At 42.1% G+C, this 24,431-nt stretch overlaps 2 protein-coding genes across 4 annotated transcripts in view; one reads left to right on the forward strand and one right to left on the reverse strand.

The window, feature by feature from the left end:
* Positions 1-2,158: 2,158 nt before the first annotated feature.
* On the forward strand, positions 2,159-12,864 carry DUSP19 (dual specificity phosphatase 19). Of its 3 annotated transcripts, XM_032946332.2 has the most exons (4): positions 2,159-3,547; positions 10,287-10,333; positions 11,511-11,663; positions 12,273-12,864. In XM_032946332.2, exons 1-4 carry the CDS (start codon positions 3,241-3,243, stop codon positions 12,480-12,482), a joined length of 717 nt encoding a protein of 238 aa, XP_032802223.1. In that variant the 5' UTR covers positions 2,159-3,240; the 3' UTR covers positions 12,483-12,864. The 3 variants fall into 3 exon arrangements, with proteins under 3 accessions (XP_032802223.1, XP_075912186.1, XP_075912192.1); XM_076056071.1 differs by lacking the exons at positions 2,159-3,547; positions 11,511-11,663; positions 12,273-12,864 and adding an exon at positions 3,574-6,111; XM_076056077.1 differs by lacking the exons at positions 2,159-3,547; positions 10,287-10,333; positions 11,511-11,663; positions 12,273-12,864 and adding exons at positions 3,574-6,111; positions 8,118-8,219.
* Positions 12,865-14,450: 1,586 nt separating this feature from the next.
* LOC116938748 (late secretory pathway protein AVL9 homolog) overlaps positions 14,451-24,431 on the reverse strand; it is a 31,214-nt gene continuing 21,233 nt past the window's right edge. Inside the window, exons 8-16 of the mRNA XM_032946331.2 lie at positions 23,856-23,894; positions 23,480-23,549; positions 22,568-23,202; positions 21,785-21,919; positions 20,773-20,992; positions 19,834-19,951; positions 19,109-19,162; positions 18,594-18,682; positions 14,451-17,451 (exon numbers count right to left, since the gene is read on the reverse strand). Coding sequence (XP_032802222.1) covers positions 17,348-17,451; positions 18,594-18,682; positions 19,109-19,162; positions 19,834-19,951; positions 20,773-20,992; positions 21,785-21,919; positions 22,568-23,202; positions 23,480-23,549; positions 23,856-23,894 — 1,464 coding nt within the window. The 3' untranslated portion in view covers positions 14,451-17,347. The remainder of the gene's footprint in view (positions 17,452-18,593; positions 18,683-19,108; positions 19,163-19,833; positions 19,952-20,772; positions 20,993-21,784; positions 21,920-22,567; positions 23,203-23,479; positions 23,550-23,855; positions 23,895-24,431) is intronic.

The following is a 24,431-nucleotide window of genomic DNA, read 5'->3' on the forward strand; positions in this document are numbered from 1 at the left end:
TTAGGAAGTACATTCATGGTGATACGTTGATTAAATGTTTAACGAGGCCATGATGAGTATATTATTGATGTTGAATAATTAACATTGACATAATTATGAAGGTGATGTACAGGTAATATAATAATTATTAGATGACAATTATAATAATTAATAAATGAATACCTAGTTTTTAAATGTAAATACGGCTCACAATACATTAATTCAGTAATCTATGCATGAACCAAAACAATTATACATTAATAAAACACGGAACTTTTATAAACTTATAAACTTGTAATGGTGTGCAGGCAAAGAAAAAGCTCCACATTCTCATCATGTTGAAAACCTGTTTGGCGAGAACAGCAATATGTTATGTTAAATCGCAAAGTTAAAACAATCCATGAAACAGTGCAATCGGAATTCAGACAAAAGCATGGTAAAAAGTACTCAAAACATCAAACACGTAAGTTTGAAATGTAATGAGAAAGTAATTTTATAGATTAATAGCAGGCAACTAGTTGAAGAACAAGCCAGTTTCACAGCTGTACACAGCACAAGATGATGTTTTCAATGTCAGAATGTAAAATGCATTGATAGTCTAATGAAAATCAACCGGAACATCATCGATTAAAAAAAATAATTTAAATAAGTCTGGTACCAGGCTTCATGTGAAATTGTGTGGAACCACAATATCATTCAAGGAATTAAAACAATAGTATGAAGGCCCTCACACGGGAATGCACAAAGTGCAGTTTTTTTCAGGAGTATACTCAGCGAATGGTTCAACACGGCCGCCAGCTGTCACTGCATGTTTCATTCGTTTTGGAGAAGATGATGATCGACAAAGTTAAGGAAAGTCAACAATATAATATAAGCAGATAACATTGATCTAATAGAAAAACAGATCTAATTTCAGATGACATTGAAGTAGAATACTTAACATCTAGACTTGACAAAGCAGCAAGAGTGTAAATCAGTGTTGAGAAAAGCAAGTTGATGACAACCAGAAATGAAACTATAGATTCTGTGTCAATCCTTATTGGAGAGGAACCTGAATGTGTATACTGTAATCATTCGAAGCAGCTCGGAAGCATCAACACTTTCAGTAGATCAGACTCTTAAGTGAAAGCAAAGTTAGCAAGTGCAAAGAGGCCACTAGCTAACTTTGAGATAAAATGGATTGGAAAATATATATCGATGAAATTTAGGATCCATTTACTGAACACAACTGTCATTGCAATTTGCGGTTGTGAATCGTGGGCACTAACAGCAGACACAGCATGATGATTTTTTTTACTTTTGCACATGCAACCTAAACCATTTTTCATTTTACCAGGTAAGGCCCACTGAGCTACATATATATTTTCCAGAAGGGATTTGGCCACAAATGACAGCTCAACGAAGTGGCTTATCATCTGGACATTTATAGCAGCCAAATACTCCAAAAGCACGCTTCCAAATGTGGAGGAAAAAAACCGGAGCCCCCGGAGAAAAATCCACGCTGCCACGGCGAGAACACGCATACTCCAAATATAGAGGCGTCAGGGTCGGGATCAAACCCAAGGGCCTTCCTGCAGACCAGGAGGCTGAGTGAACATCTCACCACCGTGGGGCCCACACTCCTGCACCCACACGGGCAACAACAGCTTCGGAAATTGAAAACTATTTCAATGGCAATGACAGGTGTGTCTATATGCCAGAGACGAAACGTCCCATCAAATTCCACATAAGAGAAATGCTGCTATGGAAAGCAATACATATTTGATTCATACCTGTCAAACCCTTATCAGTGCCTACCGTATAACAGACCAATTCAGACCTCATTGGTCACCCCGTGCCCTTATAAATCTCAACGTTCATCCAACAAAGTCCCATCGCAGGGGAGAAACACAAACAGACCAAACATTTTGTTTTGCCCGTATTTAAAGGGCTGTACGCCGTATGGACCTGTACAAGAATGCGGGTGAATCGTATGGGTTGACAGGCATGCTGATTATTTATCATCTTTACATTTCTCAGCATGTGTTACAGTCATAGTAATAATTAACAGGTTAAGATGGATTGAGATCTGAAGACCAATACGTATTCATGTGTTACATCGCCACCTGGCGTATAAGCTCAACATGTGCACCGACTTAAAGGCGCAACCCACAATAAGCTTGATACATCTCACGACATTCCGGTATATTTTTTTTTTACACGATTAAACGGTCCACATTACCTGTGTTGTAAAATATTATTAAAATAACACACAGTACACACTAACCAAACACGTCCCACAACAAGTCTGACCGTGCAGGACACACTACAATTTGTAACTCACGCCAACAAACGAAACGAATGCAACGCTGACAACAAAAGGGACACGCGATTAACGTCGGTGTGATTCGTGTGGATTTCATCAATTTGCTCGTGCGTCTGTATGTGTGCTTTGCGTATGACATAATATTAAGTACTGCGAACACATCACACAGGCAACACATACAGCACACACAGCACACAGCAAGGACAGGCAGCACACACAGCACAGACAGCACACACAGCACAGACAGCACACACAGCACAGACAGCACACACAACCTGCAGGCAGCACACACACAACACAGCACACAGCACAGACAGCACACACAGCACAGACAGCACACACAGCACAGGCAGCACACACACAGCACAGGCTGCACACACACAGCACAGACAGCACACACACAGCACAACAGGCAGCACACACACAGCACAGGCTGCACACACACAGCACAGACAGCACACACACAGCACAGGCAGCACAGACACAACACGGACAGCACAGACAGCACACACAACCTCGGGGCAGCACACACACACAGCACACACACACACAGACAGCACACACATCCCGCAGGCAGCACACACACAGCACAGCACACACAGCACACACACAGCACACACACAGCACACACAGCACACACAGGCAGCACACACACACACAGCACACACACACAGACAGCACACACATCCCGCAGGCAGCACACACACACAGCACACACAGCACACACACACAGCACACACACACAGCACACACACGCACAGCACACACACAGGCAGCACACACAGCACACACAGGCAGCACACACACACAGCACACACACACAGCACACACAGCACACACACACAGCACACACACACAGCACACACACGCACAGCACACACACAGGCAGCACACACAGCACACACAGGCAGCACACACACACAGCACACACACAGCAGCCGACGCCCCGTGGCGGCATGGAGCCGTCTCTCTTGGCGGACATCGCGGCCTTCGCGCGAGGCTCCCTGCGGCCCCAGAGGACCCGGGTGACCACGCCGGGGGGCCTCAGCTACACCGAGGGCCCGGGGGGCCCTACCCGGGGGGGCTCAGCTACACCGAGGGCCCGGGTGACCACGCCGGGGGGGCTCAGCTACACCGAGGGCCCGCGGGGCCCTACCCGGGGGGCCGAGGCCCGCGGGGGTCCGGGCGGCCGCTCGCTGGGCTTCGTGCCCGACTGGAGTGTCGACCTGCAGGTCGGGGTGGTGAAGCCGTGGCTGCTGCTGGGTGAGGAGGGTCGCTGCCCCGTGTCTGTGTGCCCTGTCTATCACATCGCTGTGTCCCGTGTCTATCACATCGCTGTGTCTGTGCCCCGTGTCTATCACATCGCTGTGTCTGTGTGCCGTGTCTATCACATCGCTGTGTCCCGTGTCTATCACATCGCTGTGTCTGTGCCCCGTGTCTATCACATCGCTGTGTCTGTGTGCCGTGTCTATCACATCGCTGTGTCCCGTGTCTATCACATCGCTGTGTCTGTGCCCCGTGTCTATCACATCGCTGTGTCTGTGTGCCGTGTCTATCACATCGCTGTGTCCGTGTGCCGTGTCTATCACATCGCTGTGTGCTGTGTCCGTGTCTATCACATCGCTGTGTCCGTGTGTGCGCGGGGAGCGGTGGTGCAACGATTAGCGCGCTGCTGCGTTACGAACCCGACCAGAGTTCGGTTCCCGCTCAGGCCCACCACCGCCACCACCACCAACAACAACCAACAACAACAACCAACAACCCAGTGACGAGTACCCGAGCCGGTCGTGGGCCTCTTCCCTCTAGGTCGACTCGGCCTCAAATGAGTAACCCGGTGCGTAAACATCGCCACTTGGGGAGACAAAGGCGGCCGGGCGTGGTGCCGTCCACCCACCCCCTCGGCCTTCATTAGGCGCTGCTCGCTCACGGCACTTGACCCCTACAGTCTGTTAAGAGGCTATACGTTTTGGGGGGGGAGTCCCCCCGGCGCTCACGTTAATCTCACTCCTTGCTGCCCACGAGGAGCGGGAAACGCGACCGAATGGGAGACGGAATATTTTTGTTGTTGAGCACAGGGGCACCCCGACGTGTCTTATATGCACAGAGAAAGTTGCGGTGCACAAGGAATACAACATCAGACGTCATTACTTAACTAGACATACTGAGGAGTATGCAAAATACCAGGGAGATGAGAGAGAGAGAGAGGACCGGGTCGCCAATCTTAAAACATGTCTACTGAGGCAACAAGATTTTTTCAAGAAAGCAAGCAAAGAGAGTGATGCAGCAGTCGAAGCTAGCTAGCTACGCGGTGAGTGAGATGATTGCTAAGGCGGCAAAGCCATTCAAAGACGGCGAGTTCATCAAAAAGTGCATGTTACAGGCTGCAAGTATAGTCTCTCCGGAAAAGAAGCGTCAGTTTAGCAACATCAGCCTTTCAGCCAACACAGTGGCAGAGCGCATTTCTGACCTGTCAGGTAACATATACGATCAACTGCGTGAGAAAGCCAACACATTTCCGTGCATACTCAGTCGCTCTTGATGAGAGCACAGACATCACTGACACTGCGCAGCTCGCAATGTATGTCCGTGGTGTTGACGACAATTTTGAAGTGACGGAGGAGTTGCTCACAGTGAAGCCAACGCATGGCCAGGCCACCGCTCAGGAGATATTCCGCCAGCTGTGTGATGCCATTGTGGATGCCGGTTTACCGTGGAAGAGGTTTGCTGGAATAACAACCGACGGAGCGCCATCAATGACAGGGAGGAGAAATGGACTGGTGGCACTTGTTCAAAGAAAACTGGAAGAGGAGGGTGTGGAGGAGGCCATTGCTCTGCACTGCATTATCCATCAGCAGGCCCTTTGCAGCAAATGCCTGAAGTTTGACAATGTGATGTCTGTCGTTGTGAAATGCATCAACCATATCAGATCCAGGGGCTTAAAGCACCGGCAGTTCCGTGCCTTTTTAGAGGAAATAGAGTCGGCATATGAGGATGTGCTCTACTTCACCGAGGTACGTTGGCTCAGCAGGGGAAACGTCTTGAAGAGGTTTTTTGAGTTAAGAGCAGAAGTGAAAGCCTTCATGGAGAAGTATGGGATGGCTGTTCCTGTGCTAAGTGATCCCAAATGGCTCATGGACTTAGCTTTTCTTGTTGACATCACACAGGAGCTGAATGTACTGAACAAGAAGTTACAAGGCCAGGGGCAGCTTGTCAGTGCTGCCTATGACAAAGTCGGAGCATTCTCCACAAAACTTGTGTTATGGAAAGCCCAGCTCTCTCAGACAAACCTCTGCCATTTCACAGCATGCAAGGCACTCATGGACGCGGGCACACCATTCAGTGGTGAGAAGTATGCTGATGCCATTGTAAAGCTACAGGAGGAATTTGATCACAGGTTTGCAGACTTCAAGACACACAGAGCCACTTTTCAATTTTTTGCTGACCCCTTCTCCTTCGATGTGCAAGATGCCCCTCCTGTGCTTCAAATGGAGCTAATTGACCTGCAGTGCAATTCTGAACTCAAAGCCAAGTTCAGGGAGGTGAGTGCAAAAGCAGACAAGCTTGGACAATTTTTGAGAGAATTGCCCCCCACCTTCCCTGAGCTTTCCAGGATGTTCAAGCGGACCATGTGCCTTTTTGGGAGCACATATCTGTGTGAAAAGCTCTTCTGCACCGTGAACTTTAATAAGTCAAAGTACAGGTCCAAACTTACTGATGAGCATCTTCAAGCCATACTGAGGGTCTCAATTGCTTCTTCCCTCAAGCCAAATGTGGCTCAGCTGTGTAAGAAGAGGAAGCGCTGCCAGGTCTCTGGCAGCAAGGAGTAGGTAAGAGAAGCCCATGTTCTGAAGAACCGTTCATGTTCTGAACTGTTATTAATAAAGATTGAGAAGATTGGATCAGTTGTACTTTTTTTTGGAATACTTGATGCGGCCCAGCCTCACCCAGACTCTACCTCCAGCGCCCCCCAGATAAGTTGAGTTTGAGACCCCTGGTTTAGTATGTATATACTTTAGTACATACTGTGTACGTTGTATAGTCCAGGGCACTTTAGTGTGTGCTGCAGTCATCATACACTGTGTGTATTGCATGTGCTGTTCGCCCCCCCCCCCGTACTGTGAAGTTATATAGTATGTACATTATACAGTTTATATATTGTAAGTATTATGCGGCTGATATTAAGTGCTAATTATTTGTTGACTTGACTGCAGTGAATTGTATACTGAATAAAATTTTGATTTAAAGCTTTCGTGACTGCAGTAATTCATAGTCTTAGTTTTTTCGGTAAAGTCACGTTGAAGAGAAACAACAAAATAATAAAATATATATAAAACAATAAAACATTCTCACGACGTTTCGACCATAACTCAAACGGTCACCAACACACCTGATGATGACCGTTTGAGTTATGGTCGAAACGTCGTGAGAATTTTTTATTGTTTTATATATATTTTATTATTTTGTTGTTTCTCTTCAACGTGACTACCGAAAAAACTAAGAATATGTATACTGAATAGTTAATAATACTTTCATTTGACTATACAGTATAGCGTCATTCATGCTAAAAAAAGCATCCAATAACGCTGCACATAAATTATATAAAAGGACCAAATGCCATAATACAGCCACTAACCAAGCAAATGAAAACCCTACTACTAAGACATTTAAAAAAATGGCACCAAAACAAAAAGCACAAGCAACAACAAAAAAAGTTATCACAACAAACACATTAGTCCAGTAAGGCACCGTGTAATCATTATACATATGCACTGCAGTATGCGTGCTCTTTAATCCAGTGGCTCCTTTAACCCCCTGGGGTGCATCTCGCACAGGGGTGTGAGATGCCCTTACTGGGATTGAGAGACATGGACAGAATTTTTGTTAGAAGGTAAATCATCGAAATTACAAATTAAGCACAGGCACGTTGATACAACTTACTTTGTTTCATCAAACCCCAGTGGATTTATTAACATGATATTTTTTTGTTACGATTGAGAACCAAAGGGGGATGGCAATGCTACAGGTAAAAGGTTATAAGAACCACTGGCCTAATTATAACCCCTATTACTGGCTTTGACATTGTACTGGATTGGATTGTCCTCTACACTGTGTTGTAGTGCCGCCTGGTGGTTGAAGTTAGCACTGCCGATCTAAGTTTCGTGAAAGAACTCGAGAAACCAGGATGAGTTTGATTTGCAAGAGTGACCTGGGATCACCAACATGGCAAATGCAATAACAAATAAAGTACAGGAATGAATCAAACATAAATTAGAGCAAACAATTGCACAAGTGTTAAATACAGGAATGCATTTGATGTTGTCTTAGTCGGCTCGGGCAGATGGTTTTAAGAATAATTTCAGTATACTACGATTAAGTTACAGAAAAATGCAAGAGATATGGGGCGAATGTGTAAGTAAACGATTATATACTGTATGTCAAATGTAATTGCAAGTGAAATGATCAAGAATCGACAGCTCGGCATCAAATTGTGTCAGATGGGGGTAGTAACCAAATACATTTTGAAGCGATGGAATTTCAGCTGTTCGGGGCAATAACAAAGAATGAGTGGGAACCATGCGAGCTCTATGTCCTCGGTACTTCACTGGTCCAAGCTATGTGACTAGCACAGCACTTAACCCCCACCAGCCTCTCATGATGGGGGAGGGTGGTGCAGGCTGCGGCATGGATGAGCCCTTATGAAGGGCTCATTAGCCTCCTATAGGTTAATCGTGTAACTGCAAAACACCCCCAACTTGACCAAGATGTGTAGTAGAGCCGCATGTGTAGTTTGTCAGACTTTTGACTTTTAAACAACTTTTATTGCCCCCAGCAGCAACAGCCACTGGAGGCGATTTCGATATGAAATACACAGTCACCAGCAAACAAATGAAAATAAGCGCTACAAATCCACGCGCTATGGCGCTAAAAGCACCGCGCACAACACAAAATAAAAGCCACGTGGTTGTGGTGGTCATCACGCACGCCACGGTGACGAGCGAGCGTTTCGGAAGGTGAACACGTGGGGTGGTGCTGTCCACGCTGGTACAGAGAGGGGCTTTTCAGGCTCCCCAGCGTTCGAAGAAGACGCGCTGCACATCACCGACACGTGTGTGTGGTACGTGGCGTGCTCCAGCCGGAGCCGCGCCTTGAGCAGGCCCCTGAACACTGGAAGCAGCACAGAGCAGCCGTCAGTGTCACCTTCCATCGTCTTTTTCCTCGTTCTGTACACCGCCATCGTCGCCTGAGCACAGGCGAAGTTGGCGAGGTCATGGCGCTTGTTAGCCAGACATCCCAACATGTGTAGTTCTGTACGCAGCCAGTGCCACCGTTAATTATTTCGAAACTTTTGATTAACATTCACGGCAACTGCCACCATTTTAAGCTTTAACCTATGATGGGTTCTCAGCCAAAAGTGCCTCCAAGCATTAACTCGCACAGAGGTCCCTCCTTAAAAAAGTAAATAGCCACGTTCTAAGACTGGTTTGGTATTTCCCTTGAAACTAGGATCATTGGACATTAAGGGATGTTTAATATCGAATGACAATAAAAGTGGGCGTCGGGGACGTGTCACGAGAAGGGATGATGGTCAGTTGTAGAGACTAACGATGGAGTGCCAACATAAGGAGGGAACGTGGACACCGCAATTTAATCAATACATTTGAGCAACTTATGCACATGTCAGTAGAGTGCAGCTGGAGTGGGGGTTGGTTGGGGACGAGTGTTGATTGGGGGGCAACCATACCTCATTCTGCTGAGTGAAAGATTGCTCCGAGCGCAATTTGCAGCTTTCATTCACTCGCATACCCACGGCTTACCCATGGTATTTAAGAGTAAAATATTGGATAATGCCGTGGATAATCGGATCCGTGATATTGGTTCCATATATTACTGCGAATAAGAGGACATTGCTTACAAGGCCAATTATAATGGCTGTGCATATTGACACAGTCGCCTTTTGCCCTTGGGAACTCTTGAACTCCAGAACGTATATGCAGAGGCTGTGCCATCAGTGTGGATGGAGGGAGGGTTTAAACATCGGGATGAAGGGCAGACAGAAAATCCATTTACACGGCTGGAGCAGATGGAGTATAATTGCATAGCAACGATAATTATGCAGTGCATATGGTGAAAATTGCACTTTTGAGGTCGTTGAATAACATAGGGGACGGCGTGTGATGGGAAGGATGGGGGGAGGGTCAGCAAGCATATCTGCTGGTGGGTATGACTACAGGTGGCAAGCTGCATGACAACCATTCACAGAGATGTGGATAATAGAAAATAATTTTCGTTTTGCATAACAACATTATTTTTAGTGCAAATGCACAAACGTTACATATTGATTGCGTAGCTGAACTGTTACAAACGTGATCTACGTTCAAGGTGTGCAGATTCTGAATTTGGTAAATTGCAGGACTATAACCCTCTTTAGACAATGTACAGGGAGAGGATATAGCCTTTACACTTTTGTTTCTTATTGCAAGCATAGTTGTTTGTCATACACGTGCCCACTTTAATACAGAGCAAGGACTAAAGTTCAGAGATGTGCATATTGCAGCACACAAACGTGTTATATTTTGAGAGTGTTCACCTCCACCTAGTACAATAGTCCAAGTTGTGGTGAAATTACATTGACCTAAGTTACATTCCATGTCAGTATTCCCAGAAAAAATATAATTGGGTATAGTCATGAAATATTTTCTGTCACTATAACATATTGGTTTTATTCATTTCAGCATTAAAATGTAAAATGGTATCAGCAATACATAGATTTACATTACAATTGCAAAATAGGATTCTTCATTTTTATTTCAAAATGCTTGTGGCTCAGAAAGTCATGCTGAAACACCACACAATATGAATGTGAAAACATAGCTAAATAAAAGTTTCTCAGTATACTTTACCCTAACTTTTTTTTTAATCAGACTAAACAGCATATACAGAGCATTGTACATAAAACATGGTTAAATTGCTCATGTTCTGGTATACATTTCCCGGGGTGCAGGTTCACAAGACGTGGCTCAGGACATCCGGACACTACAGCAACATAAGGTTTGTTGCATAAGCTTAATAATGTATCCATGAGAATAGGTTTTCCCCTTTTTTCTGACAACAAAACAGATGTTGAGATGTTAAAACACCAAACTGAAACCTTTTACAAGGAATAATGTCTGCATTAACCACAATCCTTGTGGTCAGAATGCAAACAAAAAACACTGATAATATATGCATTGTCCTTGAAACTGATTGGTCCACACCAGAGACAGCTTTCATTTGAGCCTAGTCTCAAAACTGTGTTTGAGCAGAGGACGCCAAAAGGCGTACAGCACAAAGACAATTCACTATCACAGTAATGCGAGCTCGGGGTGAGCGTCTACATCATGGGACCTCCTTTGCCAGTACCAAAATATGAGAATAGGTTTTCCACTTTTTTCTGGCAAAATTATGTAGTTGCTCACCCAGAGCTCTCATTACTCTGATAGTGAATTGTCTTTGTGCTGTATGCCTTTTGGCGTCCTCTGGTCAAACACAGTTTTGAGACTAGGCTCAAAAGAAAGCTGTCTCTGGTGTGGACAAATCAGTTTCAGAGACAATGCATATATTAGTATGTTTTTTGTTTGCATTCTGACCACAAGTATTGTGGTTAATGCAGACATGATTCCTTGTAAAAGGTTTCAGTTTGGTGTTTTAACATCTTAACACCTGTTTTGTTGTCAGAAAAAAGGGGAAAACCTATTCTCATATTTTGGTACTGGCAAAGGAGGTCCCATGATGTAATTTATCCATGACCAAGTAATCAAATCAAAAGGAAATTTGGTATGTACACCATTCTTACAGCACAAGGCAATTGCGGATGCACTGTTTCAAAAACACAGTCTGCACTAGTTTTGCATTTTCCAATCGAGTAATTTGGGAAATCCATTCAAACTATTTGAGTTTTGAACCATGCCTGCAGAGCACTTGGGACTACTCTTTTTTTAAATAACATCACCCATCGACTTAACCAGGTTGGCCTTGGGGCTTGAACAACGAACATCTGCATGTCACATATAGGTTAAATGGCATAATAAATGTAACTGGATTGCCACGTTACACTCGATAACCTATAAAAAAAGTTTCAGAAATTGTGTTGTGCTTGGCCTTTGGAGAGTTCATATCTCACATTCACAGTATTTATACAGTATGTCATAAAAGTATGGTCTATATTAACTCTTAATGTGTACTGAAGGTTTCACACATTCTGAACGTGGCGTACGGAGTGGACAATGCATTTCCCGATAGCTACATCTACAAGATAGTGACGATGCTGGATGTTCCAGACACGAAGCTCACCAACTACTTTCCAGAGTGCTTCGACTTCATTTCAAGGGCTCACAAACAGGTGCGGAAAATTACTCAATTAACCACAGCACACTTATTTCAGATGTATTCAGGAAGTTGAAGCGAAATATAATCACATACCTTTGGAGCAAAGCCAGGTGCGGTTATATATCTTAAGTAGTCTGTATCAGAAGTTGTACTTTATCTTCCCCCACACCAACAGTGAAAGGATGTGTTGCCTTTGTCTAGCTTCTATTCAATTAAAAATCTGGAGTAGCAGGGATTTGCCCAACAAATAATACGTGTTTTACCAGTCATCCGGAACCATACCCAGGCCCGACTTACGTGACGAGTTGACTACGAATGTTTGGCAATTTATTTGAATGTCTGCTTATGAATGTAACATGATTATAAATTACTAGAAGGAATTGGTAATAGTGATGTCTGATGTGTATATTGTAATCAATATCCATTGGATTAATTTGCTGTTCACACTCCATAGTTGGGTTTAACACGCAGTTTCATGCACGTCTCAGTAGCCAGTTATACGTTTTAAGTACTCACCGACCGGTACAACTGTTCACAAAAAAAGGGGAGCATAGCATGAAAAATATTGAGGCATGTTAAGCACGCCGCTGCAGCCTGCTGATGTGACATGTTATTGCCACAGGGTGGCGTGGTGTTGGTGCACTGCAATGCAGGAGTGTCCCGTGCTGCCAGTGTCATCATTGGCTATCTCATCCAAGAGGATGGACTCTCCTTCCAGGATGCATTCTCCCTTGTCAAGAGGGCACGTCCCGCAGCTCATCCCAATTCCGGCTTCATGCAGCAACTCAGCGAGTACAACCCTTGCCAGCAAGGGCAAAGGGGTGAGAGCTAGGCTCCCCGAATGACTCTTTTGAAGTGGCAATGACACTTTTTTTTGGTCCGCATTGGCTTTGAAGGTCTTTAATTTGAAAAATATCAGGGCAAGCCCTCAATGTCACGTCACAGGGGGAATAAGTTGGTGTTTCAGAATTATAATCGCAACCCAGAAATGTGTAGCAGGTCTGCACATCTTTAAATGACATTTTTCAAAGAGCCAATTTATTCAGAGCCAATTCAGTATTGTTTAAATCAACGAAATCCCTGTGTAAACAAATCAGTTTATGGGGCTCCTCTAGAATATAAGGCTCTGATGCTAATTGAAATACTGCAGTTAACTTAGGTTTGTGGTTGTTTATTATGTTTTTTTCTTCAAATAAACATGAAATATGCATGCATCTAAAAGTCGAATTATCTTCATTAGGGGTTCCAGCAGTAGTTTTAATGATGTAAAAAGTGTGCAAAATGTGACACCAAACATAACGACCTAAATATTCATTTTCTATATCACTCTTTGTTCTATTTATGCAACCAGGATTGCAACGTATTGCACAGCATGTTTACTCCACAACTGCATCTTCATAACATATCCTTTATTTTAAACTGGGTCAAGCCATCTACATCTGGGTGTCGCTGTACTTGTCCGAACCAAATGGTTATATTTGGATCCATTCTCAATGTATTTTTCCATACTCTTTTCTAGGTAACAATTGAAATGCACTGCATTCATATTTCATTCATATTTAATCGTGACATTTACTTCCAAGGATAGCAGACATTTAACGGGGGAACTTATTCGATTTTACTTTAAATGTCTTAGTTTTCATTATGCATTATACGTGATAAATTTTAAATACTACTTCATACGTCTCAATGCAACACAGTACTTATTTTATAATTTGACTTTGCCATTGTTTATTTAACGTTTACTAAAATAGGTGATGATTTTATCGTAGTCTTGTCAGTTTTCCTCGACATTTTTTTAAATTTTACAATCTTATTTTTTTGCCAAAATAATATTGAAGTATATATTTTTACCTTTTAAATCAAAAGTGATAGGGATTCCAGTCTTTCCAAAACTAGAACATTACATTTCAATACCTTAAACATATATTTTTAAACAAAGACTGTGATACTTTAATATCTTTAATGTTTGAAAATCTGCATTCTCAGCAATTCAATTGCCTTCCAAATCCAGGCTTTTATGCAGAAACATTTCAATATACACTAAATGTGGCTACAGCATAACACAATCTTATCAATGTAATCAGCTATATTAATCCACTGCTGGGTGAGGCCATCCTCAATCCAGCCATATGGTCTGGCAATGTAGCAAGTCATCTACCACCTGCACACGAGCTGATTGAATCAATCCATCTCCAGAATGGTGCATTCCTTTAAGTGCCATTCCGATATTAGTTTTGACCATTTAGCGCTGTATCCTGGACAAGCTGACATTAACAGCACTGAATTGAGCCTCATTACTCCACTAGAAGTTATTGGTATTCAACAAGCTTGGCAATGTACTTCTTCAGAAATCACTGCGCAACACACATTGGGAATCATTCCTTAACATCCTCACAGATATACAATATCATTACATGTACAGTATTTACAATGTCACCACTCAGCAATCACCATAGAGGTAACGCTCATTGAAATATAGTTGACAGTAACAAGTAGCAATGACACACGGGGTATTTTTTTACATTTTACAAACACCAACTGCAGTTGTCTTACAAACGAGATAGAGCACTTGAAATAATCATGACATCGCCTAGAATATTGGGATGACGCTGGCAGCACCACTGAATTGTTGTGGTACTGTACCAAATGTCTGGTGGTGCATGGGGAATGAAGAGTACCGTATTACGTGTAAAGCCAAGTCAAGGTATAAACATTCATAACATTGTTAGATATTACCAATTGCATTAGTATGATTTAGCAATAACAGCCCCACCACAACGAAAAATCAAGTACAATATTTGTAATTGTTGAAGGATTTTTATATACAAGTCAAAGAGATGGGCATAGTACTTACCATATGATTTACAAATACATCTTATGCAGGCTGTTGGCAAGACTTAACAAATAATAGCATATTACCATATATTGGTGTTCATAGGAATGTATTCTGCAACATTAAGTCAGGTAAACATTCAAATAACTGCATTATCCTGTATAAGTTCATACGTGCAGCAGGCACAATTCATGACAAGTTAAAGTTTGAATGCAGGTTTCATGATGCCAAAGATAACAATTTTTGTAAGAGTATATATTGTGGAAAAGTTTACGAGTTTATTAAACGGCACCTAAAACATTATTTAACCAAATTATATTCGTTAAAAATTGACGGCAATAGGTTAAAACGGGCAATACCTGTACTGTTAGGACAACACAGAACACATCACTAGTACATATATTTTTCATCGAATATCAACTGTTTTGCAAGATTAAACGGAAATGCATATTTTGAAACTTACCACACACGATGCAATATTTTATAATCAGTGGGATACGTGTTCAATTTGATTAACTTGAGGCTCATTTAAAAATGCACAAAATACACCATGATATGGGAGATGCACGTTTGGTCTAGTTGAAGGATGGCATTAGTACAACATTTAACATTGATTCTGCACCTCAATCTGGACCATGTGCAAAATCACAACTGGGCTCTAACCTATGAGAGGCAGTAACATCACTAGCTTATAATACACCGTTTTGTTTATGCTATTACTATACAAGCCACAATTGTGAGCTATACATATTACTACTACCATTTGTTAGATTACTAGTGCCAACTGAAAGTGTGTAAAACCCAAGTGATGTCCAATACAGCAAGGGGCAGTCAATCCTTTGGTCCATGGGAACGATGAGCTGCTCAATATATGGTTCATTTGAAGAGAATACTGTATACTTATTTCTCTGAAATACAGATGACTATAAATTTAATTGATGACCGATGTAGTTATAAACACATACAACATAAATTCAATACTACAATAGTGGCTGAGGCCTAAGGATTAAAGTATGGACTGGTCAAGTTGACAAAAGTAATATCTGCATCACATTGGCCGTGTCAATGTAGAAAGTACACCTTCATGTATGAATCCAAGATTACTGCAAATGTTAAAAGCAATGAACTGCCTTGTAGGTTTTTGCAGTTATGCTGTATGGCTCTCCGTGGGTGTTCAGGATGAACTACTACGTGCTGTTCGGAATGATGTCTGTTTCACACCATGTGCTGGAGAGGCTCACAGCACGTGGAGCGAAACTATGGACATGACGAACAAGACACAATACAACCCAAAAAAAGTCATCGGAGAGCTCAAATGCAATGTAACTCGTATCTTGCATACAAAACCCAAAAGGACTATAAATATTTCATAAAATTATCCTACACTTTACCCGTTTACCCATACACACACTTAAACACTTAAAATAGCTCCCAAAACTACACAAATCTTGAGTCATCAAAACTGTATTATACCATACAGATGATAGATATCTGAGGTCTACAGTAAAACAATTACTAACAAAAGCAACCTGTAAAATGCCTTGCCACATCATGGGTCCCATTCTGTTTTGACTGATCCATTACTATTTTGAGATGTGAATGTCACACCAATCGCTCAATATTGCACACATCTATGAATTATCCTCTCAGCTGCTTTCAAAAGGAATAAGTAGAGAATGTTATATTCGTACATTGTATGAAGTAGCATAGTGTATACCAAGAGTTGAGTGGAATGCCTCATTTCCACTATGCAGTATGAACAAACTTTCTGGAACCACAAATAGCTTCAAGTCAGATATTTAACTCATACACATGTATGTATAAAATGACCAATTTATAGGAAATTTCTCTTGGAATGTTACTTTTCACCCAAATATCTGTGTTAGGAGCTAGAGAAGTGTACCTTTCAAGATAATGCCCATGATTAATCCAATTATTATTTGTATAAATACTGGTTACTCAAGCACAGCAGTCCTCACTATTATCTGAATTGTTAATCATTGTGGTTGATTAATGTTGTACTGCCAAGTGGATTTATCTGCTAGAGCCATTACTGTAGCACTATCGTAAACGAACGTGCTTCGGCTTGAATATTATGGATAGCTAATCTAGAAGACTCAACATCAACATGTACTTGACAGGATCAATATTTCTTGAGAAGTGCTATGCATATCCCCCCATGAACTTGCATGGCTATACAGTAAAACACACGTCTCCAAGTGACAGGGAGCTGTAAACAAAGGTTGCATGTATAAACTGCTATACGAGGCTTTGCAAGAGCTACTGATTGCACATTCATTAGAAATTATCACATGATGCTCACATAATGTGAAAGCACTCCATTATTTTTGGGAGCTGCATTTAAACAGTTACGATTATACAATGGGTGTACAAATGTAATGGTGTCAATCGCAGTATAGTTATTCAATCATCCAGAAATGGAGCATCACAATGATTAATAACTCAGATGCACTGTCAGGTTTTAACAGGAAGAAAAGAAAATGTAACATGTAAATAAGCATCAGTCAACATGAAGCCATACTTGTGTGGGGGGAGGGGGAACCAAAGAGTCGTACAACACAAAGCTACTCATGTTTTTGCAAAGGCTATCTCAGGTAATACACCAGAGACTCTGGACATAGTTGCAAATGCTGAGATACAATTTTAAAAAGCCACTGGGCAGATTATGCCTCGCAACACAATTACAATTTGAAAACAAAAAGAATATTGCAAATCGAGAAGCAACAGCAAGGCAAGAGTTAATCACACAGGCTGATACTGCAGGCAGTGGAGTGGATAGGACTGCTCATTATGGCCCACATTCAGAAAGTGATGCCTCCAATCGGGTCACAGGTTTGCCCTCAGTCCTTGTCGGGCTGCTTTTCAGCTGGCTGTGTGGTTAGGTTGGTAAACCAAGACGACATTGCACTCTTGGCGTTGGTGAGGGCTCCCCCCACGGAATGGCCTGCAAGGGAACAAGACACCAGCTTTCAGTTTAACACACTGACCACGGATGACACTTATTGCAGGGTTCTACTACAGCAATTAAAGTAATATTATTTGTACATCTCCTTTTACAACTGTTGTATGGTGATATAGAGTGGCGTATCATTGTTTTGTTTACACCTACATGACCAAGTACACTGAGAAACACATTCCTGTGGAGGGAGCTGGTAGGAACGTTGGGTTGCTCGGTCAATGGCCAGGGTCAACGGCGGCACCACGTGGTGTATTCCGCACAATATGCCCGACTGTGAGGGCGGGCACAAGCCGGCGTGAGTAGGTTAAACGTTGAGTTTTATAAGGGCACCACGGGGTGACCAGCCCCTCCCCACCCTCCCCACCCTCTCCACCTTCCCCACCCTCTCCACCTTCCATGTCAATTAACGAACAAAGTACAGGAACACCCCAGCTAGCCGGTCTAACAGGGTGCAGCTCTGTTCCGGCGAGCTGACAAGTCTAGCTAGCCAAAATTTCAATTATACTGTCCATATAACAAGAACAATACACGTGTATGTGTTTTTCCTTTACACGTGTACTATACAGTGTGTGCAGTGAGTACAGTACAGATAAACAATCTCTGCGGTGTGTTGTACAGAACTGTGGTTATCTGTCATTCCGAGGGTGGCGGCTCTCTCACCCCCACTCCCCTCACCCCCCACATCTCACCCACTCTTCCCACCCACTCTCCACACCCCTCTCACCCCATCCCCCTCCCTTATCAGCCCTTCCCTCCAGCCTCACGCTACAGGACTTAATATATCGCCACAAGTAAAGTAACACATTGAACTGTGTTTTAAATATTATACACACGATAACGTGTTCCGAGTGAATGTCATTATGCATTCTATATTACAGAGCATATTCCAAAGTATTAAATACGTAAAGTATTGTAATGTGTTATACTCTTATTGCAGTTAACATATATTTTAGATGTTTTTTTTTCTTCTTCTACTTAGTCAACCAGGTCCGGCTAAGTGCAAAATCCGGCAAGCCGAGGTCTGGCTAGCCAGGGTTTACCGTATACCTATTTGAAAATAAAGAAAACATGGGATATGCATTTCATATCTCTCAGACTTGCCAATGAATATAAAACGTATGATTTACCAACAGCTTTGCTGGTTTGCACTACGGAGCGACTTGTAGTTATCACAGCATTCCCAATCTTCTTGCCTCGCTCACTGTTTGACACAGAGCTGGAAATGCATGCAATTTAATGCTTAGCTGGTGCAATCACTGGCCATAAACATTACATTCAAATGCAATTACTTTTTTAGTATAACATTCCGATTAGTCATTATTATACTACATATATACATTTAAAGCATTGACAGGCATTCCAAGGTTAATAACAATGACACTTTTAAGTGACAAAAAAAGCTCAAAACTGAAATGTTTAGTGTCATGTTTTCAGCTGTATTCAAAATACACATTCTCACTGACATCCTGAAAGCACGAATAAAGTTAGCAAGTTAGCAATGCAAGTTTCACAATCAATGCACCAGAATGTTAGCACATGCAGTAGGAAGAGAAATATCGTTATAGGTGAATGGGTTAAATACGACACGCCATTATGGCTAGACATCATGCACTTCATTTATTGTTGGTGAGAATGCACTCACTGAGCTAGACGCAACTTGACGTCAGCCACACTATACTGCCCATGAAAAGCATGTCTGCAGAAATGGGAGGAAAACACAATACATTAGGATGCACAAAAAACTAACTTTTTAGTTTAATAGCACATTGAGGAATCTCCACGAGCATTTGAGGGTTATTACAATGCAAGGGGGTTACTTGTGACAAGGACTACCATGAATGAGATGCACCTCAAATTCTGTTGCCTGAAATTGAATGCATGGTGAGAATATTGATTGTGGATTTAGTGACATTTATGCCTGGTTGGTGGTATAGAGAGCTATACATTAGACCAATTTGCCATCGAATGTAGACAACGCAAACATTCTAAAGTGCATTTTTATAGCCACTAAACATTATCAAGTTATGTCAATTTTTTTCTATCGTACAAAGCAAATGTTATTCGAGAATTTGCCAAGTGTCACAATGTCTGGGGCCATTATGTCTTATATATATGGTTTATAAACAATGAATCGGTGGGAAATTGATTCATAAAAGCATTTTGCAAATTAAACAATCTTTACGTAAGATGGTCTACTTATGATACTGAAGTATAATACACACTCGTCCAGTGTTAAAAAGAGATTAAGCTTAATTTATTACGTTACACATTTCATTGGCATCTTTAATATTGCATATTATCTCTCTTAGCAGCTTTAGAAACCTGAATCTCGGAATAGGGATTCAATGGTTTAATTAAAGGGCTTACCCTGCTTGGACATCATCCATTCCAGGGTGCGTGTTGCTGTTCCACACACGATAATTGTGTGTATCTTGCCAAGCAGTCACAAAGCCCATACCAAAATCAGCCAAAAGCTTCTCATTGTCTGTGGAACAAAACGTTCATACTGAGAACTCTGTACATATTTTGGACCTTGAATGTTGATGAAACGTGCGTCTACTGTATTGTGGGATCACATGTGTATTATTTTGACATGTGGGCACTAGAGCACCACTCTGTTTTAGAAAATGGAATTTCAGCCAAAGCAGTAAAGACAATCAATTTGCATTATGAAGGCCAACATATATATAACTGTCAATATTACTTTGTAGCTTTCTTCATGTTATATGTTCGGGCTAAATTTTTTACTTAAACCAGTCAAAATATGCGATTTATTGGTTTATTTCTTCAAAAAAAGGCATGTAATTGGCCAGGTTATAATCACCTTTACAAGATATTTATTTGGAAGACGTTTTGAATTAATAGTTCATTCACTGGTTTTATGAATTGATTTTGGGGAATCATTAAAATAAATTAAATGTGTACCTACAATGCATGTGTAATTTTCATATGTATCTATTTTAAATACAATTGAAACTTTAAGATGTTTAAAAATATATATTTAACTCGTGAAATATTTTAAATTACGAAAACTGCCACTGCATAATTATTCCAAAACTACATTTCAATAAATGTAAATTTCCTAACGCCCATACCAAAGCACATGCAGTTATATTAATATATGGATTAATATAACTAAATTACCAACACTTAAATAGCATAGGTGACATCAGGCTGTGTATTATCCGCATATAATTAAGAGCTTACAAGTGTCCATTACATTTTGGCATGTACAACTACTTCGCAAATTCTGCCTTCAAGCATTTCCCAACGTAGTGTGGCATCCAGGGTAGCCTCTGTTGTTACCTGGCTGCAATGTGGTCGCCAGGAGCGACAGCAAGTAGAAGGAGAACTGGCTCCGCACCCACTCATCGCCACCCTCCCAACCCGTGCCGTCAAGGAAGACGTCTTGTCGATTATCCGCTACATGCTTTACCAGCCAGTCTGCAAAGCGAAGATCAGCCGTGCCAAGTGCCAGCATGCGCCGCAGCTCTGGGTCCTGTATTTCCAGCCGACACTCTTCCACCTGTAATTAGTGAGAACACACACACTTGTGTAACTGCTATTGCAACACAATCATGCTATGTACAGCTATAACTATGTATGCTCTGTAAAAAGTGCCTCACAATAAGAGAACACTTTTTAAATTTGATATCTCGCAAATCTCACTTTTGGATGAATGTTTATTACGTATGGATGGATATAAACTTCTAAGTTTCTGTCCAGATTACTTAACCATGGAATGGCTTTAGTGGGTTGTGTACACAATGTGGCCAATGGTCTGGTCGGTGTTTCTACAGGCGCATGAAGTGGGATTCCATTCAATTTCCACCCGCAAAAGCAGTGGCAGGATGTGCCCGTCAGATGTGTGGATTCACCCTTACGTGAAACTTTCTTTTTGAGGTAGAGATTAGATGCCGGAGGTTCTTTAGTGGGATTGACAATCATGTGCTTGTTCGGGATAGTGGTATTCCGCTAAACCCCTGAATCTGCAAGAGCTCAGGATGTGCTCAAACATTTTAAGGAATACAATCTGTTCTTCAAACACCATGTAAACCTACTCTGTTCAAGATACTTTTCATCACCCACCAACATTCTTCACTCTTACACTTCCACATTATAAGTGTTATGGTCTCTGCTTGGCAAATGCCATAAAAAAAGGAAACAGTACTGTTTAGTCAATATTAGCCTGAAAAGTCACAAGTAGAGTGGCAAATAGAAGATACACATTATTAAACGATTGTTGAAAATTATGAGCAAAATAGAGAAATGCTGTGCACGTGCGCGGGAGTGGTGCTGCGTTTCGAGAATCGCGTACATCGACGATGACATCCGAGAGGTGTTTCTGCTGGCGGAACAAGACGTTGGTGGCACCTGCGAGGAACCCACGGACCGACACGTCCGAGAGGAGGTGATGCTGCTGGAGAGCCATGTAGGGCAGCAGCAGATAGCCCTGGAGCACCACAGCACGAGTAACGACATGTACTTAGCACTCCATTTGACACTTTAAGATTAACTTTAAACGATTGTTTATCATGACGCTTGTTTACCCAGGGAAGCCTCACTTCATCTCAAGTCTTCAGCAGGGTCTTCGCAGTAGGGAGTGATGGTTGCTATCTATATTTCAATCATCTGGTTTTATACATTAATCCTCTATATTTCAATCACTGTTTTATGCTATTTGCTTGCTAGACTATTAAATATGATATAATACACGAAGCACAATTCTTGTTTACAAATACATAAAAATAAAAGCGGCCATTAAAAAAGTACTTGGTAAATTCCACCTTTTAAAATAAAAGGCACTAAATCTGGATCTCATTTTAGAAACATGAAATTATTTAATGCATGATAAAACAGCAGATCCATAATGATCATTAATTTCAGCTCAACGTATTAAAATACACTTAAACTTTGATCAAACATGATGCAGTTCCATGATGTTTTCATGCTTAACCTTAATCTGAACGACCTACTGACTCACGGCATGTACAGTGAATACTCTCGAGCCATTAAAATAAGGTCTTGCGAGTATATGTACAATAACATTTAGAAAGCCTACATTTTAACACTCCGTTAAATTGTTTCTGTATGGAGTTACCTTGGTGAAGATGGGCAACGGCATACCATGTAGGTCCTCCTCCAACCCAGACACAATTCCCGGCACGTGAACGTCACGCTTGGCTGCTTGATCATCCTGCTTGCCAACTTGCGCGTGAACCGGGCCTAACGGCGCTACGGGGAGAACCGACGTCGCCCTCGCTGCGCTCTCCTCATCCTGTGCCGGTGACAAGATGAGAGATCCCACGCCTTGCTCCACAGGATAGTCCTGCTCCTGTGCCTTTGTGGCAAGCGGTCCCAGGTCTTCGCCTTCCAGTCCAGGGTCGAGAGTCTCCCAGTCGCTCTCGGAGGAAGCCGGCGACGGGCGGGTCTTGCGCGAGCGGTACGGGCTGAGGCGGTCCTGGGAGCGCTGTGCCGACTCTTCCTCTGGCCTGAGCAGCACGACTGCCGTGGGCGTTCGGCCGAGGCTTGTGTCACTATCCGGAGTTGGGCTGTTCTCGTCCAGCTGCCCGTTGGTGTCCTCCGACTGGGAACGAGACTCGCCAGGCTCGGGGATGTCCGATGCGGACACAGACACAAATTCATCCGTGCTGACGTCTGTTACGTCGCGTTCCGAGGACACACTGCTGTGTGGCTTGTACCATGACGATTCCAGTAGGCCATACTCTATCATGCCTTAGAGGGAAACAAACACCAACATTTTACTTAGCACGTGAACCACAGGCAGGATCGTACACAATAGATTAGCAGAGGTTATTTATGTGTTGCACTCAATTTAAATAGGAGTTGGTCCACTGGACATTTTTAAATACATTTTAATAATCACACCGGAGATAAATCAATAAACTGTGCCAGCTTTAGTAATAACAAAGCCAAAATTATTTTCTCAAACAACAAAAAAACCCAGCCGAGTCTTTTTCATAAATATTTGGGTTTCTGGCGTATACGTCACCTGGAAAGAGAGATAGCAGAGCAATCATTGGAGAAACTAGCTTGTGAACTGGGGAGCCTACAAACATGACCTGTGGAAAAGAACATACGAATGTTTAGGCCATAAGGATGCAATCATTGTTATGAAAACAACACGAAATGATTGGATAAGTCGCAGTCATACCAAAACATATCATCATTGTACTACTTGCATACCTGCATAATAAAATATGCAATAGCTTTACACATTAGTAACGAGTAATACTGCTTGACAATTATAAAAAAATATCACTGACATCATCTAACTAAGCTTAGTGTCTCAATTGTGAAGCAGTAATTACTAAGCATTTAAAGTACGTTTCTCAATCCCAAAGAAACATGATGTATTGTAAGATTACCTTCTTTTCCAGTAGCAGAAGCTTGAATAATATGAGAACCTGCAAAAACAGTTGCTTTAATACCACGCAATAATATTTAATACAAAATCCGAGTGCGAAAACATGATTACAGCTTCAACCATTCATCCATCAACATTCATAACTTTTCAGAGCAAACAGCACATAATAAGCATATACAGTCCTCTATTTGGGCAATAATAGAATTGTCAGATAAAAAAAGAACCCAGTATAAAGTGTATACATACTGGAGTGGTGTTGTAATGGTTAGATGACCTCACTATGTTTCTGGCGATCTCAGTGATACACTTCCACAAGTGACATCAATGGCAAACGATATATCTGAACCGGTCTGTGCACCGTCTAGCGTGGAGAAGTATGGTCAAACAACCCCCAAGACTGACACGGCATGGGGAGTCCATCTAGCAGTGCATTAACAAAGGGCTGATATTATTAATTAATTATTGTACTGTACGGTGTATAGCACTCCAAAGTAAAGTTAAAGCATCTCTTTGTTCAAGCTAAAATTGGGCAACACTCCTCTCTAGCGCAGACCCTTAGATGGCAGTGAAAGTTCTA

Source organism: Petromyzon marinus, chromosome 4 (genome assembly GCF_048934315.1).
Source record: "Petromyzon marinus isolate PM22_M1 ecotype Great Lakes invasive population chromosome 4, UKy_Petmar_22M1.pri1.0, whole genome shotgun sequence".
Lineage (NCBI taxonomy): Eukaryota > Metazoa > Chordata > Hyperoartia > Petromyzontiformes > Petromyzontidae > Petromyzon > Petromyzon marinus.